This window comes from Hemicordylus capensis, chromosome 4 (genome assembly GCF_027244095.1).
Source record: "Hemicordylus capensis ecotype Gifberg chromosome 4, rHemCap1.1.pri, whole genome shotgun sequence".
In the NCBI taxonomy this organism is placed as follows: domain Eukaryota; kingdom Metazoa; phylum Chordata; class Lepidosauria; order Squamata; family Cordylidae; genus Hemicordylus; species Hemicordylus capensis.
In genome coordinates this window covers 125,621,481-125,647,580 of record NC_069660.1, presented here as the reverse complement: position 1 = coordinate 125,647,580, position 26,100 = coordinate 125,621,481, and the positions used below count along the sequence as shown (strand labels likewise).

The window sequence follows — 26,100 nt, the reverse complement described above, 5'->3', positions numbered from 1 at the left end:
GTTTCACCTTTTAATTTGCATTACTGAAATTAATGGCCTTTTGCACGATATTCTAATTTTCCGAGTTTCACCTGTAGTTAGGCGGGTTACCCACCTAGGAACCACCAGGCTCGCAGCCGAGCCCGGTGGTTTACACGATGGGGCAAAATCGGGCTAGCCTCCACTATCCCGATTTTGCCCTATCGTGTGAATAGTCTCTATGTCTGCAACAGTGAGCATAACCCCCACTGCTCATTAAGATCATTAGGAGGGCTCCATCTTTGGGTGCCACCAGTTCATCTGGTGTCGACCTGGAATTAAGCCTTCTCAATTGTCGCCTCTAGGTTGTGGAACGTGCTCCCCGTGGATATAAGAGCATCATCTTCTATGGAGGCCTTCGGGGCAGCCTTAAAGACCTATCTTTCTAGCCTGGCTTTTAATATCTAGTTTGAATTTTAATGAGTTTTAATCTGGTTTAAATGAGTTCTGATTTTAATTGTTTTATTATGTGCTTTTTATTTCATTCTAAATTGCCCGGAGCCACTTTAGGAAGGGCAGTATATAAATTAAATTAATTAATTACATTTAATTTAATAATTTAAATTAAATAATAGTATGATGCCCATAATTAAAGTGTCTACAAATATTTATTTTCCATAATGGGATCTTGTTTTTCTCCCAATGTCAGGGACTGTATGCTGTGGGAAACTTTCTGCCAAGCGAAGAGAACACGTTTAATCAGAACCAGCACAGAGAACCCTTAAGATCTTTGACTGACCTGAGCCAAGATGCCAACAGGATTTTGCCAGGTAAAAATGGCAGTAGTAATGATGCCATCTCCACTCATCATGCTGAAAGTATGTTAAATAGGAACCACAGAGACACCGGCTCACTGACTAACCTCAAAAGAGCAAATGCTGATGTGGAGATCATAACGCCACGAAGCCCAATGGGGAAAGAAAACATGGTAACCTTCAGCAACACTTTGCCAAGAGCTAACACACCCGCAATGGAAGAATCTGCTAGACGGAATGCAACAATTCATGCGTCTATGGATTCTGCCCGTTCAAAGCAGCTTCTTTCCCAGTGGAAAAACAAGAACGAAAGTCGGAAGTTATCCTTGCAGGTCATTGAGACAGAATCTGGGCAGTCACCACCTCGAGCAATTGAAATGAGGTCAAGCTCTGAGCCATCCAGAGTGGGTGTTAATGGGGATCACCATGGCCCTAGCAATCAGTACCTGAAAATTCAGCCTGGTAGCATGCCAGGCTGTAACAGTGCTGGCCTTTCTGGTGGGCCGAGAGTTTCTATTCAGTCACGCCCTGGCTCTTCACAGCTTGTGCATATTCCCGAAGAGACACAGGAGAATGTGAACACGTCTCCAAAAACTAGCTCAGCTCGAGCAAAGTGGTTGAAAGCTGCTGAGAAAACTGTTGGCTGCAGAAGCAACAGTCAGCCAAGAATCATGCAGGTCATTGCCATGTCAAAGCAGCAAGGCGTACTTCAGGGCAGCCCTAAGAGCTCCGAGGGCAGCACAGTCACTTGTACTGGATCCATCCGCTACAAAACCCTGACAGATCATGAACCAAGCAGTATTGTAAGAGTAGAAGCGCATCCTGAGAACAACAGGCCTATTATTCAGATGCCATCAGAAGGGGAAGGGAGCAGCTCATGGAAATGGAAAGCTCCCGAGAAAGGAAGCCTTCGTCAAACATATGAGCTAAATGATCTCAACCGAGACTCTGAGAGCTGTGAATCTTTGAAAGACAGTTATGGATCCAGTGACAGAAAAAGAAGTAACATCGATAACAGTGAACACCACCACCATGGGATTACTACGATAAGGGTGACACCAGTGGAAGGCAGCGAGATTGGTTCAGAGACCCTGTCCATTTCCTCTAGCCGTGACTCCACACTTCGAAGAAAAGGTAATATCATTTTAATTCCTGAAAGAGGCAGCAGCCCAGAGAATACCAGGAATATCTTCTACAAAGGAACATCCCCCACAAGAGCTTATAAAGAATGAAAGCTAATGTTTCAATTGAGCAATGCCACTAACACTCAATACATTTGGTACACGCTTTGTGCTCTCTTTAGTTTTGAGCTGATGCCGAAATATCCTTGATGTGCCAAAATATCAACCATCAGCCTGACTGTTTTTGGATGTTGCTGATGTGTAGTGATTGTGCATGAGTTTGTGGATTTCATGTCGCGGGGGGAAAAGCACAATGCAAGAACCTAACCAATGGGGAGTGTTTCCTAACAGGGTTTTTTTTTTTCCAGACTCGAAATGTTTCTCCAGTAGAAACAAGGTCAACAAAAACAGCTATCTTAAATACAAACACCTTATTTCCTGAATGTGCCAACTTTTTGATTTATATATATTTGCAAGGACAGATGGGGAGGGTTGTGTTTTGTTTTGTTTTCCTTTTCCCTGTACAGCAAAAGCTGTACCAGTGTTGTACTTCACCTTTGCGGATTTTGCACCAAAATTTAATACAAGTCGGTGCTGATTCTAACTTTACATTTTTGGAAACTTTACATACAACAGACACATGATATTTTGATGTGTAGTTCCTTTCCAATTAATATTGCTGAAAATATGCTGGCTGCATTCATTTAGAGTAGGAAAAATACTGACAGCTTTGTTATAGTGGATCCTTCACATAAAAGATTGCAGAGGTTTTGTGTAGTTCTTTGAAATGTTTACTGGAACAAAAAAAAATTGTGGGTCATACTCCATGAAAATGGAATTGTTTTCTCTCCTGGTTAGTTTCGCAGCTACTTCCCAAAACGTGTGTAGTTACAGGTGCTACTAACAAAGAGGTTGCTTCTTAGTGAGCTAACTGGAATTGATTTAAACATTGTTTTTTAACAGGGATCTCTTATAGCACTAATTTACATTCTTCACTTCTTAACTATTTTTGAATTTATCCCATTGATGAACTTTTCCTTTTTTGTTCATTATTGACTAGATACTGCTTCACACAGAGAATTGCAACTTTGCCTTCCTTGGAGGCATAGTTCTTCTATGCCTTCCTTGGAGTTCTTAAGGGAACTTCAAGGCCTTCCTTGGAGTTCTTAAGGGAACAAGAGCCATATCCCAGATGGAATATGGTAATCCTGATGAGGGTAGCAACAACAGCTGAGACACCTGGCTAACTGGTGGTCTCTGGAGACCTAGTAACTTGGAGAATTGTCCTATCTGGTGGATGGGCTGGTCCTATTGTTTGAGGCAGATTACTGATGAAACACACAACCAAGTTCACACCTGGATATTGCAGCCTTCCTTGCTTCAGTTGACACATAATGGCCATTAAATATTCCTAGCAGGTTTGTTTGGGTGGTCTTTATTTTTAAACGTGGAATGGCTTATATAAGCTAAATCAATACAAAAGTACTGCATTGTACCACAGGTGATTCCATGAAAAGTCTCATGAAACATAACATTCAGTTAGGTATCTGAAAGATTTATTCTTCCAGTTACAATACTATGAACTCATTTTGGGGAGGTGAGATTCAGTTGAGATAGTTTTATAAACTGATAAAAAACCCAGTTCTGAACCAGTATGACAAATGAAACATGGTAAGAAAGACACAAGATTCCATAGGTCATAGGGAATGTATTTCCATATTGGTAAAGCCAGTTACAAATCCTGAGTGTTTGGAGCATCTTCAATTTGAGAAACCTGTAGCTTTATCCACCAATTAATTCAGAACACTTGGATTCAACCCATTTTGTTCTCGTGATATAAATGGGATAAGATCATCTTAAATTGTAATTGTATTACATTGTCTTCCCCACTTTTCCTCCAAGGAGCTTAGTGGCATTTTATCCTCACAGCAAACGTATGTTAGGATTGAGATAATTGCCTGGGGGATGGGTCCATAGCTCAGTGGTAAGGTAAAGGTAAAGTGTGCCATCAAGTTAATTTCGACTCCTGGCACCCACAGAGCTCTGTGGTTTTCTCTAGTAGAATACAGGAGGGGTTTACCATTGCCTCCTCCCGCGCAGTGTGAGATTATGCCTTTCAGCATTTTCCTATATCGTTGCTGCCTGATATAGTAGCAGTGGGAATTGAACCGGCAACCTTCTGCTTGTTAGTCAAGCATTTCCCCGCTGTGCCACTTAAGTGACTAGCTCAGTGGTACAGCATCTGATTTGTATGCAGAAGGCCCCATGTTTAATCACAGGCATCTCCAGGTAGGGCTAAGAAAGACTGCTGGTTGAAACCCTGGGGAGCTATTGCCAATCAGTGCAGAGAATACTGAACTTGATGGACCAATGTTCTGACTTGGTGTAAAGCAGCTTCTTATGTTACTAAGGCCACCCAGATGGTTTCATCATGTGTGGGGCTCTAAATGTGGGTTTCTCACACAAAAGCTCAATATCATCCATCCCATTCATGACATCCAAACTTGCAGTGATTCTCCAGGTTCTCAAGAAAGAAGATATTTTCAACCTTCCTATCTGAGATCCTGTCACTGGCCATGATGGCAATAGAACCTAGATGCTCTACAAAAGGAGATAATTTGTAGCTAATGGCTGACACACACAAAACTGTGTTGCATGCAACAATTCATGCATGAGTTAAAGCCCCATGTAGTGGCTCCAGAGAGCAGGCTGACTTGTACATTATCATCTGCAGTAGAAGGTGAACGGGAAGGCACTGTTCTTCTACACCAGGGCTGTACAGCTTCGGCCCTCCTGATGTTGTTGGACTACAACTCCCACCATCCCCAGTCACAGTGGCCAATAGTCAGGGATGATGAGGGTTCTAATCCAGCAGTAGCTGGAGGACAAAAGTTGTGCAGCCCTGATATTCTGTACTATATATCTAAATTAGAATATGCCTCTGGATCCAGATGTATATCCACATCCCATTTCTAATAACCTAGTGTTGGATCACATGCATCTCCCAATCCAGCATTAGGAACCAAGTAAGCAGACCTGATTGCTGGATGCAGGCGTCCGGTCAGGGGATCTTCATAGCCAGCCCCCTGTTGCACCCACAGATTTTAACCCAGTTAGGAAATCTGCATGTAGATCTCCCTTGCTGGATTGGGACCATTGTTTCCATTTGCAGTATTTACAATCATAAAAAAAAAGCCTGCAGATCTTAAAATGCCTGGTATTTAATGACTTTTTAAAACACATTTTTAAAGATTTCAAACACTTGGGTTGATGATTAAGTATAACTTAGTTTGTTACACCAAGTAGAAAGGGCTTTCAAAGGATAGGTAGGACACAATCACTGCTGGCCTAGTAACAATGAGTGTGGGGTATTAGTGAGTAGATAATCTAAGGAAGGACAGTGGAAAATGATGATTAAACAACTGCAATAATACAAGGACTAGAAATTAGCCCTTCTCGAAAAGCAGCCTATTTTAACACCACATGTGGGTTTCTTTTGTGGGAGTGGTTGCTTTTTTATTTTTATTTGTTTTAGTTAGCCTACCTTATAAAGGTATCACATGTTGCTTTTAGACTTTGAAACTCACTGCATTCTTTCAAGTGCAGTGTGATATTTTTCCTATCTAAACTTTTCCTACTTACTAACAAACGATTTTAAAGCACTTGCAGAATCATTGTAATTGCATTCTTTACATAAAATATTGAAAATACTCTTTTTTTACTCAGAAGTGCCAAAGGCTACTCTTTTTAATAATGGCTTCTCAGAAACATTATTACATTCAAGAACAAAAACAATGTAATAAGATATACACTGGACTTCTTGACTTCTGTGTGTATCTCGTTTATGGAGCCTTTTGTAAAATTAACCTTTGTTTACATTCCACTGATACCTTAATTTCAAGCAAATCAAATAAATTGACAGGTGGCATCTTCTAGTTTTTTCTTACTTGCTAAAACAGGCACCAATTTCTTTGTTAGGCTGTGCTTTACTAAGAAAAAAATTGAGTAAAATATGAAATATGTTTTTAAATGAGAATTCTATATAAAGTATTGTGTTCTAATAAAATGTTATGCACTGTTTTAAAATAAACTATTTGTAAATTGCTATAAATGTATTTTGTTAAATAAGTACAGAATCAATGCTACTGTGTGAGTTTCTTGTGCTAATATCATTAAAAATAAAGATAAAATTCCGCATTGAAGCTGCAGTATCTCATCTGTGTCCTCGGGGAAATTAGATTTTAATTTTGCCCCTCCTCTTTCCATATAATTGAATATATATATACATGGTTCTGATAATGGAAACAAATGCTAAGAGGAGGTGTAGCTCAGTAGGAGAGCACCTGCTTTCCATGCAGAAGGTCCCAGGTTCAATCCCTGGCATCTCCAGGTGGGGCAAGGAAAGATTCCTACCCGAAACACCGGCCACTCAGTGTAAACAATACTAAGCTAAGTGAGTCAGTGGTTTAACTCAGCTCCAAATGTTAATCTTGTAACAGGCACAAACTCTATAGTTTTAACATCTGCATAGGAGGTAACAGTCAAGATTTCCAAGCGAAGGTGGCCTAGTCCAGAGGCGTAACTAGGGAAAACGGCGCCCGGGGCAAGCACTGAAATGGCGCCCCCCCCCACGCCCCCCCCCCACTGCTGCCCCACCATACTACATTATACTTAGGTTTTTCCTCACAAGCGCCCGCCGCCGCTGCCGCGCCAGGCTACTGACTGGCCGCCAGGTGCCAGCAAAGCAATGGGGGGCGCGCAGGCAGCGCAGAAGGGACCGCTCGTGGGGAAGGGGGCATCGACGCGCTCCCTTGACTGCTGCAGCGCTGCTGCACTGAGCAGGAAACATTTGTATTAACAAAAATTTTAAAAAAATTAAAAAAAATTGGTCATGGCGGCGCCCCCCACGTGACCAGAAAAGATGGCGCCCGGGGCACGTGCCCCCCCTGCCCCCCCTATAGTTACGCCTCTGGCCTAGTCAGCTAGGAAAAGCTCTATTTGTGGATCTTTGTCATTATGCAGCTCTTAAAAGTGCAGGGCCTCTTTCTGCAAAAAAGATGACACCCCTAGATACACCAGCCACATAAAACAACCTAGGTTTCCATAAAACACTAAGATTGATTACCGCAGCAAGGATTATATTCACCACAAACTGGTGGGTACCTGTGATTACCTCTTTAAACTACTGGTTTTTGAAGCTATGGGATTATGCATCAATTTCGAAAGTCTCAGCTTACAAGAGGGGTCTCTCTTCTGAGTCATTTATGTCTGTTTGGGAGCCTTTTATAAATTACAACATTCAACAAGGTCTCCATTTGTTCCCAATGTCGGGATTTGGTTTATGATCTTCTGTGTACACAAGGTAAACACGGCATAAAATATTGCGGAAAGTGGTGTTCTGCTGTCTGTTAACTTGGCTTTTTTATAGAAATGACTCTTTTATTCAATAGAATTGGTTGGGGGTTTTATCATTCTTATCTGTAATTATGGAATGTTAGGTTGCTTTTTTATTCAGTTTTATGTTCTTTTGTGTACACAAGGTAAAAATGGCATAAAATATTGCAGAAAAGGGTGTTATTCTGTTTGTTAACTTGGCATGTTTAAAGAAATGATTTTTCTATAAAAATTAAATGATTTTTATAGAAATGATTCTTTTTTACTCAGTAGAATTGGCTTTTTATCATATTTGTAATTATGAAATGTTAGGTTGTTTCTTTATTTAGTTATCAAACTATGGGTGGTGAAAAGTGTGGGAAGAAGTTGCTGTTTCTTTTCCTTTTTCAAATTTTGTATTGCTTGATATTTTTTGAACACTATTGTTCTATCTCTCCTTTATTTACTTTTTATTTTGAAAATTAAAATTCTATTTAAAAATAAATAAATAAATAAATAAATAAAATAAAGCACTAAGATTTAAACATGGAACAAAGCTGTGAGTATGGTCCAATATGAAAACAATAAGGAGAAACTACCCAAGATATATCCCAAAGAAGCCAAGAAAAAAGCATCAAAACCAGAGCTAACAAATACACAAAAAATATAGTCATCCCTCGCCAGCCGCAAGGGTTCCATTCTGGCAAAACCTCACAGTTGGCAAATTTGCAGCTGGCAAGCAATTACAATCAATGGGAAAAGAGGTTAGGGGAACTGTGGTTGTGAAAAGAATGAAATATCAAAGAAAAAAGTACAAAATAAATACCAAAAATCACCTGGAATCCCTTAAAATCACCATGAATAAGCAAGAGGAGTAAGCAAATTGAACCTCTGGAAAATGTTGAACCACCCCCCGCAAACCCCCCCCCCCCAATTGCTTGAAGGCACTTTTGAACCTCAAAAAACCCCAATGACACCTTAAACTGAGAGGAGTTGGCAGGGTCAGCAAGAAGAATGAATGGACTGAATCTCTGGCCCTCCCAACATTGCAGAACGCGCCGCCCCCCGCCCCCCGCTGCATCACTAAAAAAATACTCTCAAAACCACTATTGGGGAAAGCGTGGTTGGCAAGGGATGGATGTAATGCAAACAAAAACCAAACCATTATTTCCTTGCATTTTTACAGGGATTGTTCCATTATTCCCCTCTCAGACTTTAAAGGGATCTTTCCATTATTGCCCCTTTCAATTTTTAAACAGATCTTCACATTAGTCCTCCTCTGTTTTTAAGAGAAGATTCCCCCCTCCCAATTTAAGGGATTATTTTCATTTCCTTTATTTTTAAAAGGATCACTTTTAAAATAAAGATCACTTTTAAAATAAAGGATCCTTCCAATACCCCACCCCCATATTTGATAAGGTTTTCCATTATTCTCCCTGTTTTTACAGGGCTCTTTCCATTACTCCTGCCCTCATTAACAGTAGGACTTACTTTAGAGGATTTAGATTGCAAGTTAGGTAGCTGCTGCAGATACAAAAGAAGCTAAGCAAACCAGCAGTCTCTGCTCTGAACTGGTGTAACAGCCACACGGTTCAGCTTGCTATGGTGGCTCATTTGTTCCACACAGCTTGCCCTCACTCATCAGTATTGGGTTAAACAGCAGCCATTCTTACTGAGGGAAAAGATTGTTTCTGGAAAGAATCAGGCAGACCATTTGAAATGCCCTTTGACTGGTGCCAGGAATTGATTGCCTTGCTATATAATAATGGTGACTTCAAAGGCTAATAACTTGAGAAATACTGAACTGATCCCCCCCCCCTCCCCAAACAGAAGAATGCATTTCAGTATGGACCTAAATTTTATTTATTTATTTACACATTTACAAGGGCGAGGGAAGAAAAGAAAAATAGGTTGTCCTTGGCCTAATATAATCAACACGTGAAATCAGAGGTTTGTTTTCCTAGAGGTCAGTTTTCAAACTGCTGTATCCCAGCCACTTCTCAACAGATCTACATGAAATCTGGAGACATGCTGGTACTTCTTATCTAATTTCATAAAAATTAGACAGATAATATGGACTGTATGTGCAATAGAAAGTTCAGAGCTTATAATGGCAGAATACAGTCTTTAATACCTCATTGTAACCATACAGGCACTAGCATGTCTCTATAATAATAGTGTCCTGTCATCAGGACTGCCACAATGTTGAAATATACACTTTATATGAAATATGAACCAAGTCCCCAAAAACATTAACCCTGCAGACAGGAGAAGGACACAATGACAGGATTTGACCTTCCCAGGAGTTCAGCATTGCTTTAGATCAGGGCTGTTCAACTTCGCCCCTCCTGCAGATGTTAGCCTACAACTCCCATAATCCCTGGCTATTGGCCATTGTGGCTGGGAATTATGGGAGTTGTAGTCCAAAAACAGCTGGGAGGGGCCAAAGTTGAGCGGGCCTGCTTTAGATCAATGGTGGCCTAACTTCAGTCTTGTGCAGGTTACAATTTTTCACTAGAATCCCCATGTTTTTAGTTTACAAAGCAAGAGTGCATACTAAGATGAAAGTATAGCTGATCTGTTTGGTGATCATGAGTATGCATTCATGCTTTAAAATGTAAGTGTCTGCCTTCATGTGTCAGTTCTTTGCATGAATCCCAGCAACCTCCAGACATTACGTAGCTTTGACAAGTGGTCCACCCGCAGACTACCTTCTGTCCAGTCCTACTTTAGATATATAATAAATTGAATGAGTTTTCAGTGGCGTTCCAGGCAAGCATATACACGCTGAACCCCTCTAATACTGAATCCAGAAGATTCTGATTGCAGGATCAGGCTCGTTAAATAGAGTCTGAATAGCAGTGGTGCGGAATGGACAATATTAAGCAGCCAAAAGCGTACAGTCCCCATAGTGTTACAGATACTCAAACTGATTGTCACAGTGATCAGTCACCTGTTGCTAGAGTGATGAGGCAAGAGACCTGTTGCCATGGAAACAAATCAGCATTACAGGAGCCTGATGTGTACAAGGCAGTGTTGCCATCTTTACATAAACACAATTCAGTTTATTTTGATAGCTTTATTGACTATAGGTTAGTGCCACAGTGATGGTGGAATTTTATTTTATTTTTTGCTTTTTTCCTTCCAAATGTGGATAAGGATCGGGGGGAAAGGTTGGGATTTTGGGGTGGAGGCAGAGAAGGGGCTGGCACCAGAGGGAATAAAGAACAAGAAAGTCTTGGATTTCATTAGATCCTTATACTATTTTCTGTTTCTATAGCAACTAATCCAGTTATCTGCTTATAAATAGGCATTTATACTGCAGTTTTATGGAAATTCAATTTTTAATCACTGTTCTGCATTTACAAGGAAAAGGAATGCTGGGATCAAAAGAGACACATATTCTCTGTAGGAATTTGAGAGCATAGGCAGTTAAAGTGCTAACTTGCCAAGGCCCTTGTTGACATGGACACAGGAGGAAAAGAACTTGCATGCAAAAAATGGGCCTGAGAAACACTTAGGGTCTTCATCGCCGATAAAATATACATGGGTCTTTAATAAATAATTCATAAGCCCTGCCTTTGCTATATTCAAAAATGAAAGCAAAAAAGAGCAGCTGTTATCCTCACGCTCTCTCACTGAGAGCTGTTCCATATCCTACAACCATCAGACGGAGGCCCTTCAAAACTGCCTCCATGTGGAAGTCATCATGTGCTGACCAATTGCACATGTACTCACTACTCAGATTGTCCCCTGCCATGTGGGTGGTCTCTACCTCATAGCCAAGCGTTTCGGCTGGTGGCTGGTGGCAATATGAAAGCATTCCACACAGTGACGACTCCAGAAAAAAATGTGGGGGGGTACAGAGGGGGCAAAGTGCATTTATGCATGGGCGGGCTGTGTCCCAAATATTAGATTTCTGAAACAGAAATGGGGGGGGCAAATTACTTGCCTGAGGGGGCATTTACCCAGCCTTGCCCCCACTCTTGATGCTATACAGTGCAGGCCCTTCCACATGGTAAACTGAGACAGATGAAGCTGTCTCAAGTGGCATTCCAATGACAGCTCTTTCCAGTAAAGCAGCAATTAACCCCCATTTAAAGGTGATTCTGAACAAAGCACACCTGGTAAACATTTCACTTAAGCCCTATTCACATATCATGATCAGTCCATGTACAATATGTGTACAGTGTACATAGGTTCGGATCTGTACACATGCAGTTATTCACATGCTATGTTGAATGTACATACAGAAGTACACCTCCTATGTGCATCTGTATTTGATAGGGTCTGTACCCAGGTTCACTTTTTAAATCAGGGCCGCTCAACTTTGGCCCTCCTGCAGACGTTGGCCTACAACTCCCATAATCCCTGGCTATTGGCCACTGTGGCTGGGGATTATGGGGTTGCAGTCCAAAAAGAACCGGGGTGGGGCCTAAGTTGAGCAGGCCTGTTTTAAATGAACAAATGTACAGTCATTCAGATAAAAACATATACATGTGTATAGACACCTGACTATGTCAACGTCTTTGACATCAGCACTAGCTCAAGTGAGGGTGCTGCCTGAGGTGACACTGGCCACACACCCTAATGTCAGTGTCAGGGGACGATGCTAGACCTGCCTCTCTCACATGGGGCCCTCCAGCGGCTTAACCTTCTGTGCAGCTAGGCATTTAAACTGGAGATCGGCAAGGAACCAACCGTTGAGCTGCCCAAGAGATTAAGCAGCCAGAGATCCCCGCACAAGGGAGGCAATGAAGAGAGTGGGCGGCTGGGCACTTTCTCTCTTGCTCTCTTCCCCCACCTATAGGCACCCATCTAGCTAGATGGATGCCGGCCTATAGGTGGAAGGTGCAGGATGTGGAAAGAGCAAGAGAGAAAATGACCAGCTGCATCCCCTCCATCCTTGCCTCCCTCACAAGTAGATCTGGCTGCCTAACTTTCTGGGCATCTGGGCTGTTAAACTGCAAATTGGCTCCCCACCAATCAACAGTGGCAGTGAAGAGCTTGTGAGTGGCAAAAACAGCAGCAGGAGAAAGGTGAGGCAAAGCCTGTGGCGGGGTGCGGATGGGACAGGATGCTTACACTCACTGCCCCAAGGCACCAGGGCACCTGAGTAAGATTGCCATCTCCCCCAGATTTCAGGGTATTTACCAGATTTTAAACATGTTCCCTGACACCCGGTGTGCCAATTAGCTTGCCCAGATTCCTGGCTTGCATTAAAAGAAAAAAGGGGGAAAAAGGTATAGCCCATGTAGAAGTAGAGTTAAGGAGCAAAACATGAGGTCACTATTCTGTTCAACTGCTGGGCTTAGAGAAAGGCAGGTGAAGCACAAGACATGCTGAGAGAGATTCACACAATAAGTAACCCCCCTCAGGAATGTTTCCTTTGTTTTTTGTCAGCAGGAGATCTCCATAGGGCAGTTGAGAGGATAGCTTGATTTTAATGTAAACCACTGCCTACCTGTGTATTGTAATGTTTAAGGTTTTAACTTTATAGTGCAATCCATTCTGTGCATGCTACACTGGTTTCAATCAGATTTTCTCCCCAGTAAGTGTAAGTAAGTGTGATGTGCCTAAATGCACCTTTCTTTCTGGGTTCTTGTCAGGGCTCTTATTATAAGAGTAACCAGACACAGGAGAAACATTTCCAAGGTTTTATTTTGCTCTGCTGCAGACAGAGAGTGCCAACTGGTTCTCACCAAGCTGGGACCCTAAGTTACAATTTTCATAGGTTTTTTATACCTTTTAGTATACAGTTTACACAAACATTGGCTACACAACAAAGAAGCTATACCTTATCAGCATGAATCACAGACTTCTGTCTCCTAACTAAGAAATCACTTAATCATTACAAGACTTTGAGTTTCTGTTAAGTTAAACACATGTACCTAAACACGTACACAATTATCACCTTTTATGGATTCAAATACATCAAGTGTGTATAGGATTGCAGCCTTAACTGAAAAGTTCATTGTATTTTTTGTTCTATTGCTGCTATTAATATCTCAAACTTAGTTCAGTTTTTTCTATAGATATTATGCAGGTGGGGGGCATTGTTGGTAGATACCCAGGGCAAATACAAGTCAACTGAGCAGTGCATCAGTTAATCTGCATAATATGCACATTATTTGCAAGCTAATTTGCATAACATGCATTACATGCAGATTAGGGTATCTGGATTTGGAAAGCTTAAATATGGCAACCCTACACCTGAGGTCATCACCTCACCTTGTCTCACTGATGAGCTGCTGTTGCTTGATCTGTCATGGAGTGCTGTGGAGAGCACCACCTCAGCAGGCCCTGCACATGAACAACTCGCTGCCACCAGGTAGAATTCTTTTGTCTGGTTCTACCATGCAGTCACTGGAGCATCTATCCTTCAGCTTTACAAGAAAGGTTGAGGGGTAAGGCAATTTAGGCAAGTAGGCGTGGGGTCAGGAAAAGAGAGACTTTATAGAAACAGTATAAAAAAATAGACAGACTTTATAGAAACAGTTCAAAAAACAAGTAAGTGGTTCAAAATCTTCTTAGTTCCCAAACAGTATAACATTACAGTAAGTTTAAAAAGTGGGGGGAGATAGATGAGCAAAAGTCCAAGAAAAGCATTGAATAGCCAAGCCCAATAGGCTGTGCAAACTAGGCCCAACATCAGCAGAAGGCTTGGCCCCTTCACTACTACTGCCTAGATGAGCCCCTGGTGGCGCAGTGGTAAAACTGTCGCCCTGTAACCAGAAGGTTGCAAGTTCGATCCTGACCAAGGGGCTCAAGGTTGACTCAGCCTTCCATCCTTCCGAGGTTGGTAAAATGAGTACCCAGAATGTTGGGGGGCAATATGCTAAATCATTGTAAACCGCTTAGAGAGCTTCCAGCTATAGAGCGGTATATAAATGTAAGTGCTATTGCTGTTGCTATTGCTAGTAGCTCCTGCCTCTCCTGTGCTGCAGTGATTCCAGCTCAGTGATTTCAAGATCTCTGCCTCTGACTGCCCCAGTCAGCTTTCTCCTGCAGTCTGCTGGTCTCTTCACTGTTCCAGCTGTGCTCTTATCTCTGAGTCTTACTCCTACTCAGCTCTTACTAACTTTCTGCCACAGGCAAGCCTCCTTTTATTCACTCTTTCCCCTCCATTTTTTCTAAACAAACCAATCAAAACAAACTCACGTACCCCCCATTTTTTAAACAAACCGAACTGTAGAACTTGAGTTGTGAACGTGAGTCCTAACCCCTGCACAGTTTCTTAACACAGAACATAGGGAGTAAGCAATTACATGCAATAGTTTGAAAACACAAAGAGGAGGTATAGGCCTCAGTCCTTCACAAGTGCACTGGCCCTAATTTCCAAGTAAATAGACCAATTCAGATGAAGACATCCGCACACATGTAATAACACTGGAGATGCACCAAGAGTACACCCATCATGATGTCTCCAGTGGATTCCCCAATGCACTCTTGGTGCATCCTTTAATAACATGAGAGGGGTGTTAATCTGAATTGCCCCACTACAAGGGCTGCAAAACTCTGGTTTTGGACAGCTGGATATTTGCAAGCTGTATTTCTTGCAGTACACCACACTACAGCATAATAAGCCAAGACAAGGAGAGCACTGCAGCAAGGAGCACCCTAGCTCCAGTCTACTGGGTGGGAAGGAAGGAAGACAGCATGTGGGTGGGTGTGGATAGAATGTGTTTGTGGAAAGGATATTGCAAATGAACTGCTTCACCAAAGGCAAAGGAACATTTTCATAAATACTAGTCCCAAATATGCTGGGAAAGAAAAAATAAATGGAGTGCATTGGTGGACCAGTGCTGGGAAGGATTTCAAACAAACAGGTGGAGTCGAGAACTGCCCCACTCCAACTCAAGTAACCCAAGACAAATGCAATCTCATAAATCCAGAATAATATCAAGGTATAAGGAAGACGGGGTGGAGTCAGATCAATACAAAATGGAGTTTTTAAAACAACATTAAATGTTTTAATGCTATAGGCAAACCCCCAACAGAGTCTGTTGCAATTGAGGCTGCATTCACATAATCATGGCGCTCCTGATTAGAGAGTTAACTGGATCGCTGAGCCTTGTGGAGCTGATTGTGAGGACTCGGAATTTCAAGGCAGCCGTGATCAAACCCCTGTGGTTAAACCCCATTCAGTCAGGATAGATAACCAGGGTCTGAACCAGTTAACCATGGCAGTTTGTCCTGGATTGCCTGGAAAATTTGAGTTCTCACAATCAGCTCTGCAGGGCTCAGCAATCCTGGTTAGCTTTTTAACCAGGATAGTTGAAATTGTGAAAATGCAGCTGAAATAGTCTCTAGCTAGTAACTAGCCTCTAGTTACTGGCTTACCAACTTTGGGGCAGTCATGTAAACCCTGCCTGGAATTTTTTTTAAAAAATTGTTTTTCCACAAAGCAAACACTGAACACAATCTGCAGCACTTCTTCCTCCCTTATGATACAATGTGATGGAAGAATGGAGAGACTGAATGTCTTCCATAAATATTACTTTTCTGCATACCACACCGCCCTCCTTGCCGTTTTGTGATTGGTGGTTTCTCTACAGAATCTATTACATCCTTTGACACTTTGGCAAGAAGATGTCTGAGTTCACAACTTGAGAGTTTGCCTTGCAATTTCCCCCCTGCTCGCTATCTCCACGTCCCCCTCCATCCTAGCAGCGGCTGACTGCAGAACTGAAACCAAGGGAATGAAGCAGACTTGAGCAGCCCTGAACACCGAAATGGATTGCTGCTCCCTCAGGGCTGGTTCATGGCCATTGCGTTCAGCTTGGCAGAACGCTGAACAGAGCAAAATGTGTTCTGCTTGTATCACTCTAGCATTCATTCCAACATGAGGATACCCCCCTTATAAAACTATGTCAGTTTTACAAAAACCTATGTTTTTTCATATACAAAATATATTTTAAAATTATATAAGAATTTAGCCTATCATTAAGGATCACTAGAGATCAATGTTTCCCAACTTGCAGTGTAGCTTGTTCTACCCGCTATTGGGATCACTGAAGTAATATGTGGCCCTAATTAGTAAGCCTAAAAGTATCCAGCAAATTAAAGCATTTATGACTAGGATAAACTCACGCATAGACCTTTGCAATCTCAGCATAACGTTAAATGTAACCACGAGGTATGAAGACTTTTAAATAGAAATATTACTAAGATAGTACTCTTGATTCAATCAACAAGGCCAGCAGGAGTCCAGTTTAATAAATGAAAGCAATAAATGAGGTCAATAGGGAATCCAGTTTAATAAGGGAAGGCATCAGCTAAACATAAATTACAAAGGAAAAAATGGTCTTAATACTTGAGAGACATTGCATCTCTGCTGATAGAATGAATTGTGAAGCTAATCAGATAGTTTTAGGGGATGAAGACCTATCTTTCTCCTTCAAAGTCCTTTAAGCATTATTAGGAGTTTTCTTGTATGCACTGAGAAAGGCAACGATCATTTAATTTGTGCCAGGACATGAATTTTTGTTCATACTTCTTCCATAAAGAGTGTTAATTTCAAATGCACATTGGGGGCTTGTGATGAATCAGGGAGAATAAAGAATGGTCAAGTCTCCCATAGTGCAATAGCACAAGGCTGCCGAGCTCCTAGGCTGGACAAGTAACTGCTCGTCTAGCCCTGAAAATGCCCTTACTGGTTAGAATCGGTACAGCATGAGGAGGAATTGCCTGACCCATCCATCCCTATGCTTTAGAGTAAGACTGAACAACTTCGGTATCCTGCAGGTATTGGACTACAGATCCCAGCATCCCTAACTGTGGCTGAGGATGATGGGATTTGTAAAGAACCAAAGTTGTGTACTCCTGCTTTATGAGATAATTGTGAGGTCAGTTGGAATCAGGAGATGCATGCCTCATGGCACAGTCTCCCAAATCTATTTACACACACACACACACACACACACACCTCTACCCATTATGGGCTCTGCCTGCTTCACGTTGAAAAATACATTACGAGGGAATTTTTTACTGTTATAACCTGTTTTGACATCATGATGTGCCCTCATTCAGGGCTTCTTGGTTAAAAAATGGCAGGAGGGGTGCAATTGATGCCACAGCTAATAAGGACATTTTGCCTCTTTTTTTTTTTTTAAACATTTACAGGTGAAACTCGGAAAATTAGAATATCGTGCAAAAGTCCATTAATTTCAGTAATGCAAATTAAAAGGTGAAACTGATATATGAGACAGACGCATTACATGCAAAGCGAGATAAGTCAAGCCTTAATTTGTTATAATTGTGATGATCATAGCATACAGCTCATGAAAACCCCAAATCCACAATCTCAGAAAATTAGAATATTACATGGAACCAAGAAGACAAGGATTGAAGAATAGAACAATATTGGACTTCTGAAAAGTATAAGCATGCATATGTGTTCAGTACTTGGTTTGGGCACCTTTTGCAGCAATTACTGCCTCAATGCGGCGTGGCATGGATGCTATCAGCCTGTGGCACTGATGAGGTATTATGGAAGACCAGGATGCTTCATTAGCGGCCTTCAGCAATTCTGCATTGTTTGGTCTCATGTCTCTCATCCTTCTCTTGGCAATGCCCCATAGATTCTCTATGGGGTCAGATCAGGCGAGTTTGCTGGCCAGTCAAGCACAGTACACTGTATACTTTTCAGAGGTCCGATATTGTTCTATTCTTCAATCCTTGTCTTCTTGGTTCCATGTAATATTCTAATTTTCTGAGATTGTGGATTTGGGGTTTTCATGAGCTGTACGCCATGATCATCACAATTATAACAAATTAAGGCTTGACTTATCTCGCTTTGCATGTAATGCGTCTGTCTCATATATCAGTTTCACCTTTTAATTTGCATTACTGAAATTAATGGACTTTTGCACGATATTCTAATTTTCCGAGTTTCACCTGTATATTCTGCTCTTTCTCCAAGGAGCCCAGAGTTGTGTACATAGTTAAGTTTACCCCTGAAATATAACCAGAATACACCCACAGTTGCCCATGAATGGCATGATTAAATGAGGCAGGCATTCAGGTCATCCTGAGTTTGATAGACAGAGATAGAGATAGAGATAGAGATAGAGATAGAGATAGAGATAGAGATAGAGATAGAGATAGAGATATCACACCAAGTTGCCAGGATATGATGGGCTATAGTTTTTAAACTTCCTAGTCAGGAGGGACTACCTCTCTCATGAGGCAAATTGAGGCAGCTTCCTCAATTGGCGAATGCACCATGGGGTAGCAAGTGTGGCCCTTACCCCCTGCCATGGTCATCACCCCACCTACCTGCTGTCGATGTGCTATCACCACCCTTCCTCCTCTCTGTTTCTACCACGGCTCTTCCCTCCTCTTTTTACCTCTCTTGCCCTACCCCCACCCCGGACTCACTCTGTCTGCCTCGCCAGCCCCTGAGCTAAAGCCTGCTGATGCCATCCCTCTGTCCCCACCTCCCCTTCCCCCAGGGCACAGTCTGTTTGCCATGCCTCCTGCACTGGAGCCCAAAGACACTGCTCCTCTTTCCTTCTCTTCCCACTTGCCGGCTTCCCCCTCCCAGGGCACGCTCTGCCTATCCACCCATGGCAGCTTTTCCTGTGGCAGCTGGGTTCCGCCTTCTGTTGTCACTCACCACCACTGCTACTCCAGCCAGTTTGCTCACCTATCTGCCTGCCACTAGCCGCTGCTGCCTCCCTAGCACTGCATCTCTCCAACTTTGTCTCCCCAATGTCCTGTTCCCAAAGAAACTGCAACTACAGCGACTGATCTCCAACATGAGGGCAGGGTGGGGTCAGCTAAGCATCCCACATAAGGTTCATCTTCCTGGAAAAGGAAATGTCAGACAAGGACAGCAGACAAGGGCAGCGCTGAGGAGGCAATGGTGGCCACTGACGGGTGAGTGAGCGGGTCACTGCTACTGGAGCAGCTCTGGCTGATGGACAGGTAGGCCCTGGGCAGGAAAGCGGGATGCATGCTGCTACAGCCACAGCCACAGCAGTGTGCAGGCAGGCAGGGTGTGCCCTGGGAGGGGGAGGCTGGTGAGGAAAAGAGAAGGGAAGTGGGGTGACATCAATGGCTTTAGCCCAGGGGGTGAGATGACCAGAGTGAATCCAGGCTGGAAGGAGAGGCAAAAGGACAGCAAGGAGAAAGAAGGCTGAAGGGAAGCATCCATGGGCTCTGGCCCTGGCAGGTAGGGGATTACTTTGTGCCGTGCCACAATCAACAGCTGTCTCTGTTGGATTGTCATGTGGTGTGTGAGTACCTTGCATAGCACACAGTGAGGCTGTTCTCGTGTGCAGTCTCACCCAGACTAGGGAAGCCCAGACTGGGTTGGCTGCATGTGAAAACTGCCGGGATCAGGCCCGATCCTGGCAGGGCACCAATGCCTAGCCCAGCATTTTAGCCGGGGGTTAAGGGCGCAAGCACACCATTAACCCCAGCTCTGGGACTGTGTGTTCATTTGGGCTGCACTCAGCCAGAGTGGACACAGAGATGGGTGCCTAGAGCTCCCACTGGATCCTGTTAACACATCGCACAAATGGTCAGGGGCGTAGCTATAATTGAGCGAAAGGGTTCAAAGAACACGGGCCCCCAGCTCCTGAGGGCCCTCTAGCTCCATCCCTCCCTATTTTCTTCATTGTCTCCCTCACTCTAGGGGGCCAGCAGAGAGAGGGATGAACACGGGTCCCCTCTCCCCTAGCTACGCCCCTGCAAATGGTACAGTATATTGTGGGATATCCAGAGGCCGGGACATATCGCCTCAGCCTCCTGAGCTGTTTGGCACTGTTTGGCACAGCACAGATGAAATGGGAGCGTGGTCCATGCCCCCAGCAACATTTCTGCTATCATCTGGGGGGGAAGTGAGTTGGACTGGCCTTTCTCCCCACCCCCACCCAGTCATATGAATAACCGCACGCTGATAGTGTACCTTCCTATATTGTAGTATTCTTAATGCAGTTTCCATTCACTTCAATGTGGTGCAAACAAGAGGAAAATCCCATTGACGCTATCACATCATGCCTTCTATAATGAATTTTGTCTGTGGGGCTCGAAATTCTGATTGGATTGGACTGCTCAGATTCCCTGCGGAAGCTTTCCTGTATACCCTAGGAGACTTTATTTGCCAAAACAGGAGGCAGAATGAGTTACTTAGACACAGGTTGCCTGTAGGAAGTGTGAGCATTCCTTCATCATCGCTGCTTTTGTGCAGCTATCTCAGGAGATGTTGGAACAATTTGGGATGAGTGGATAAGACAGGCACTTCCTCTCATTTCAAAGCATGAATTGACCTTATCACATTCTCACAAGCTGCAGATTGTCTCCCCTGCATTAATGAAAAGGCCTTCTGTCTTTCCAGAATATGAGAATTCAATTACATTAAGAAGCTATTAATTCAGAAGTTCAGCTATTTACTGGGTTTGCAAGTCTTACTCTCCTGCCAAGGATACAACACTATTTCTGCAAACAGCTGTCTCTTTCTATTAATCTCAGATCAATCATGTTCAGAAGAAATAAAGATTTCTGCAAATGCTTCATTTTGTCCTTTAATATGAGAGAAACAAAATGAGAAATGCAATCATTTATTCTTCCAATATGATAAAGAATTCAAACATTTCATTTAGCTATCTCAGCCTTTGTCTCTTTGAATATCTAATTGGAAGCACTGTCCCCTTCCCTCTTATGAATATTAGTTTCCAAGAGAATCTATTAACCCATCCCTTGCCATACAAATTCTGTACATGTGCTTCAGTGTACACAAGTGTACACAGTGTACACTGCAGGTGGTTATCAAAGTTGTTCTCTTCAACAGATTCTTTCTACACAGAGTTGTGTACACTGAAGAAATTCTCCATTTCTGCTCCAGAACCTTTGTACACTGTAGAGGAATCTGACTCTTCTGAGGCAGTATGATGTATGGCAAATTAGATATAGAAGTGCACAGCTTGACATAAGCAACGCCATCATGTTTAACTAAGCTCAAGGCTTTGCAAGAAGAGCCTTGTCAGTAGTCCTTGAAACTGTTTACTGGTACTTTTCCTTCTCTTAAAGTCAAAGTAACCCACTGAAAGATAAGGCTGGAACGAACTGGCTGGCAGTCTGCACACGTTCCCTAATTTTGGCCAATTATGATGATGAGATTGCTATGCAGCTGCATTTTGAAGAATACTTGTGACTATAAATGTGTTGCCTTCTGTAATGGTCCGGTGTCCTGCTCTTTGACATTAGTCGAGCAGCACCTTTACTACTTAAGAGTAAATAAAGCTTTGATTGTAAGTCCTCTCGTCTGGGCTGATTATTGGGCTCCATCTGCCCAGGAACGAACCTCCCCTATTGGGTCAAGGCTACCCCAATACATCAAGTAGACCATCAGCAAGGTTTCTGGTTCCCAACTGTTTATCAGGAACAACAAAAGAAGATATTGAGCCCTTTCTCACGATCGGTCAGAAAGGGATGCAGGGTCCACGGGGAGGAAGCCTTAAAAAGCTTACCTCCCTGCAGATGATCCACTTCCATTTGTTCAGCGTGTGAATTGCCCACCCAGACAATTACTGGCTACTCCCAGCAGCTCAGAGGGTCAAGGTGTCAGGTTGCATTGCGTTGCCCCTGGAACTCCCATAAGGAATTCACTTAAGGAGGCACATTGAAGGTGAAGGAGATGTTGAAAGGTATGTGTGTTTCATCTTTCCCCCTCTCCCCCACCCCCATTCCCTTCTGAGTGGGGAGGTTTAGTTGCAGGCTTGGCTTGACTTGGCTTGGGGCTTCCTCTCCCACCCCTTTCCTCGTTGGCAGCTCCTTGGCTGCTCTGCCTTCCTTAATTTGCTCAGATACTGGGCAGCTGGGCCAGCCCTGCCCCAGCAGAGAGTGGCAGGCTCCTGTGGGTGGGTTTTCCCCAACTCTTGGCCCTTTAAAAAGGAGGGCAGCAATGGGGGTGCAGCCTCTGGTGCAGCTCATCGGCAGGCATGCCACCTGCAGGTGGCCACCAAAGCCGGCTGGCCTTTGGAGGCATCCTTTGCAGGTGGGACTGAAGGTTGAGGCCTATTTATTTCTCTTCTTGGACTCCTTCCCTAGAGTGCCAGTTTTTTCTTTTATTGCCTGGCTATTTATAGCTAAGTGTCAGGGGTCTGGTATAGGTGGAGGAATAGGGGGTACTTCTGGGGGTTCTTGGAGCAGCTATTACATTAGTGGTGGGGAATAGAAGATTTGGCGTTGGCAGGTCAGCAGGGGAAGCAGGTCAGCTCCTCTCCCCGTTACAGGGGAAGGGAGACCAGAAATTTAATAGCTGTTCCCCCTTACGACTGTCCTGTCAGCTCTCAGGCCTCGATGAGTAGTTCCAACCACCTTCAGAACCTGACCTTGCTCCTTCGAAATGCCAGGTTGCTTCAAAATAAGACTGAAATAATCCATGATTTGATCATGGATGAAGGAGCCGACTTGGCTTGTATAACTGAGACCCAGTTGGGATTGGCTAGTGGCCCAGTATGGGCTCAGCTCCTCCCTACTGGGTACTGCTTACTGTTCTGGATGGGGTTGCACTCCCCACTGAAGGAACAGGTACGTAGCTTGGGAGTGCTTCCAGACCCAGGCCTCATTTTGGTATCTCAGGTTGAGACCATGGCCAGGAGTGCTTTCTATCAACTTCGGTTGATACGACAGTTACGTCCGTTCCTTGAAGATAATGATCTCAGAACTGTGATGTACTCTTTGGTAACCCCTATGCACTCTATGTGGGGCTGCCTTTGTATGTAGTTCAGAAACTTCAGTTGGTTCAAAATGCAGTAGCTAGATTGGTCTGCGGGGTTTCTCAGAGAGACCATATTATGCCTGTTTGAAAGCAACTGCATTGGCTGCCAATAGGTTTCTGGGCAAAAGAGCCCTTAAGACACACTTCCTTAGCCAGGCTTGTAATAATCTCAGAATGTTTTAAAATTGTAATTGCTGTTTCAATTTTTTAATTGTGGTAATCTTTGAATATTTTAAAATTTAATCGTTTAATAGTTGGTTTTATTCTGTTTTTATTGTGTTTTGTAAACTGCCTAGAGCCTTTGGAGTCAGGTGGCATATAAATTAAATAAATAATAAAGTAAATAATAAATAAATAAATAAATAAATAAAGCACCACGCGAGTGTGTGGTGCATTATGGGGTTCCCCCCTCCCTGAAACCAACCAGGAGCCCCACAGTCTGCCAGCACTTGCTCTCTTAACCCCATTAAAGAGGGTGGCTCCAGAGACAGGTTAGCCACCAAGGCACTGCTGGGATTGAGCCCGATCTCAGTGGTTCTTACGCATGAGCAAAACTGGGCTTGGCTTTATTCGCTCGGTTTTGCCTGCACGTGAGAACAGCCTCACCTTCTCTCTAAATTAGGCTGTTGAAAGAATAAGGCGTGGGGGTGAAAAGCAAGTCTGGAACTTCATGTGAAATATGAATCTGCTAGGCCTCCGATCCTCAGCACAGGCCCTGGTCTTGGCCCCACCACTGACACAGACTTGTTTGGCAGGAACTCAGAACAGGGCCTTCTCAGTAGTGGCCTCCTACCTTTGGATGTCTTCCCAAATGTGCTTTGTCAGCCTTCTGCCCAGATTAGTTTTTAAAAGAGTTCAGAGGAGGAGGAAGTGATTGTGTGGGAAGCAGCAGCTGAGTAGGAGAGGTTTCTCTTACCCAACAGCTGTACCCACCTGCTTACTGAGGTAGGACAAAAACCTCTCCTACCCAGCTTCTGCTTCCCACATGATCACTCCCCCTGCCCGACCTCCTACTATTACTATTCCTACTAATAGAAATATTTATATATCACTTTTTAACAAAAGGTTCTTACAGCAGTTTACATAGAAAAACAAACAATAAATAAGATGGTTTCCTGTCCCAAAGGGGCTCACAGTCTAAAGCCGGCATCCCCAAACTGCGGCCCTCCAGATGTTGCTGAACTACAACTTCCAGCATACCCAGCCACAAAAAATTGTGTCTAGGGATGCTGGGAGTTGTAGTTCAGCAACATCTGGAGGGCTGCAGTTTGGGGATGCCTGGTCTAAAGAGAGACTCAAGCTTGACACCAGCAACAGCCCCTGGAGAGATGCTGTGCTGGGGCTGGAGAGGGATCTTGGTCCTAAGTTGCAGACAATCAGCAAACAGAAGCACATTCCACTCCTGATTTAGAGTAGGAGCCTTCTCCTCCCCTAACCCTGGTCGTGCAAGTTGCCCTTGTGTATTAATAGGGAACTAGCTGGCCTTGCGCAGAACATCTGCACACTAGGACTTTACTGCTCTCCTTCAAGTCCCACCACAGCCCCTGCTATATTGCTCAGTGTCAGCCACCCCACTTGCAGCCATCCCCTCTCCTCCCCTTCATCACTTTCAGCCACCCACTCACCACCAGCCCTCCCCTCCCCTCCCCCATTTTCAGCCACTCCACTCACAGCCACCCCTCCCCTCCACTCTCCCACTCTCAGACACCCCACTCACAGCAACCCTCTCCTCGCCTCCGCCACTTTCATCCACCATCTCCTCCCCTCCCCAACTTTCAGCCACCCTACTCACAGCCACCTCCTCCTCCACTTTCCCACTTGCAGCCTCCCCTCTCCTCCCCACCACCATACAGCCATCCCACTCAAAGCCACCCCCTCAACTCCCCCACTCTCAGCCACCCCACTCGCAGCCACTTCCCCACTCTCTTAGTGTTGGAAATTCTCTGTGGTGAGAGAATCCCTTTCTCATTATAGCAGAGTGCACAGAGGCACAACACAGCGGTAGTTTAGTTAGGCATGCATGTGTGCTGAGAGTAAAGTAACTTGGAGCCAATTCATAGTTTCAAATCAATATATAAGGCATTTATTAAGGAACTCCATTCTAGATAAGAAAGTGAGGAGTTAGGATCTCTAATCTATCTATCTAGCTGGATGCAGATGGATTCTGCATCCTCTCTGCACATATGGTGCAGGGAGAGAGGCTTGCCATGTTGCAAGGTAGAAGGGCAGGTAGGGGAGAGAGAGAGAGGAAGGAAGTTAGTCCCTGAGATTAGCAATCTACATATCAAAGGGATACTATCAGAGCAGTGGAGAAGGGATGACCAATGTCTTGACCCTCTAGCCCTCTGACTCACTAGTCTGTCCTTCACTGTCTGAGACGAGACAGCGCAAAGTCCTTTAACTTCCAACACTTAGCTCACCCAACCTTAGCTCACCCAACTCCCTCAGCTCCAACCGCTGGCCAGCTCCAGATGCCCTGCTGAGTCTCCTCACAAGGAGGATGGCCAAGCCGAGGCAGGAGAGCGTGCTGAGGGCCATCCATGCAGGCCCGATGGGAAACCCTGGCTTGGCCATCCTCTTCACAAGGAGACTTGGTGAAGGCTGATGGTTGGAGCGGAGGGAGTGAGCAATGCCGCTGCACTTTCTTCAGCCCTCCTGCTCCTCCTTGGCAGCAGCTGCCCCTCCATCCACTCCTCAGCCTCCTCCTCTCAGAGCCTTCTCTCTCCCCATCCCCCAGTGCTGTCAGAACTTTCACGAGATGTGCACGTACTACAGGATTTGTTACATATATCCTATGCACTGTTCCCTCTAAGGCGTGCACGTGCTCACACTTTTTTGATGTCTGCTCAGTTAGTTTTAGATCCCACTCAGGTTTAATCAGGAAGGTCTCACTCTGAATGCCTGTGAGCAAACACTGCCTTGATACTGCCACCCACAACAAAACTCATTCCGCTCACAGCTGAAAAAAAATAGAGAGAACACTGATCCTAAGGCTTTTATGTATAAAGATATTAAGAGTATAAAGCAGAGTTACCTCTGACTTGACCCTTGTGAAGGTGTTGTCTAAGGCTACTACTGCTGAAATTAAAGAGTAGTCAGATAG

At 43.9% G+C, this 26,100-nt stretch overlaps 1 protein-coding gene and 1 non-coding gene across 2 annotated transcripts in view; both read left to right on the top strand.

Moving 5' to 3' along the window:
* Positions 1-6,096, top strand: part of PLPPR4 (phospholipid phosphatase related 4) — a 61,287-nt gene extending 55,191 nt beyond the window's left edge. The window contains exon 7 of the mRNA XM_053248928.1: positions 668-6,096. Within this exon, the coding sequence (XP_053104903.1) occupies positions 668-2,005 (1,338 nt within the window). The 3' untranslated portion in view covers positions 2,006-6,096. The remainder of the gene's footprint in view (positions 1-667) is intronic.
* A 115-nt stretch (positions 6,097-6,211) lies between these two features.
* On the top strand, positions 6,212-6,283 carry TRNAG-UCC (transfer RNA glycine (anticodon UCC)). The gene has a single exon. It is a non-coding gene; the product is annotated as a tRNA-Gly (tRNA).
* Positions 6,284-26,100: the final 19,817 nt, after the last annotated feature.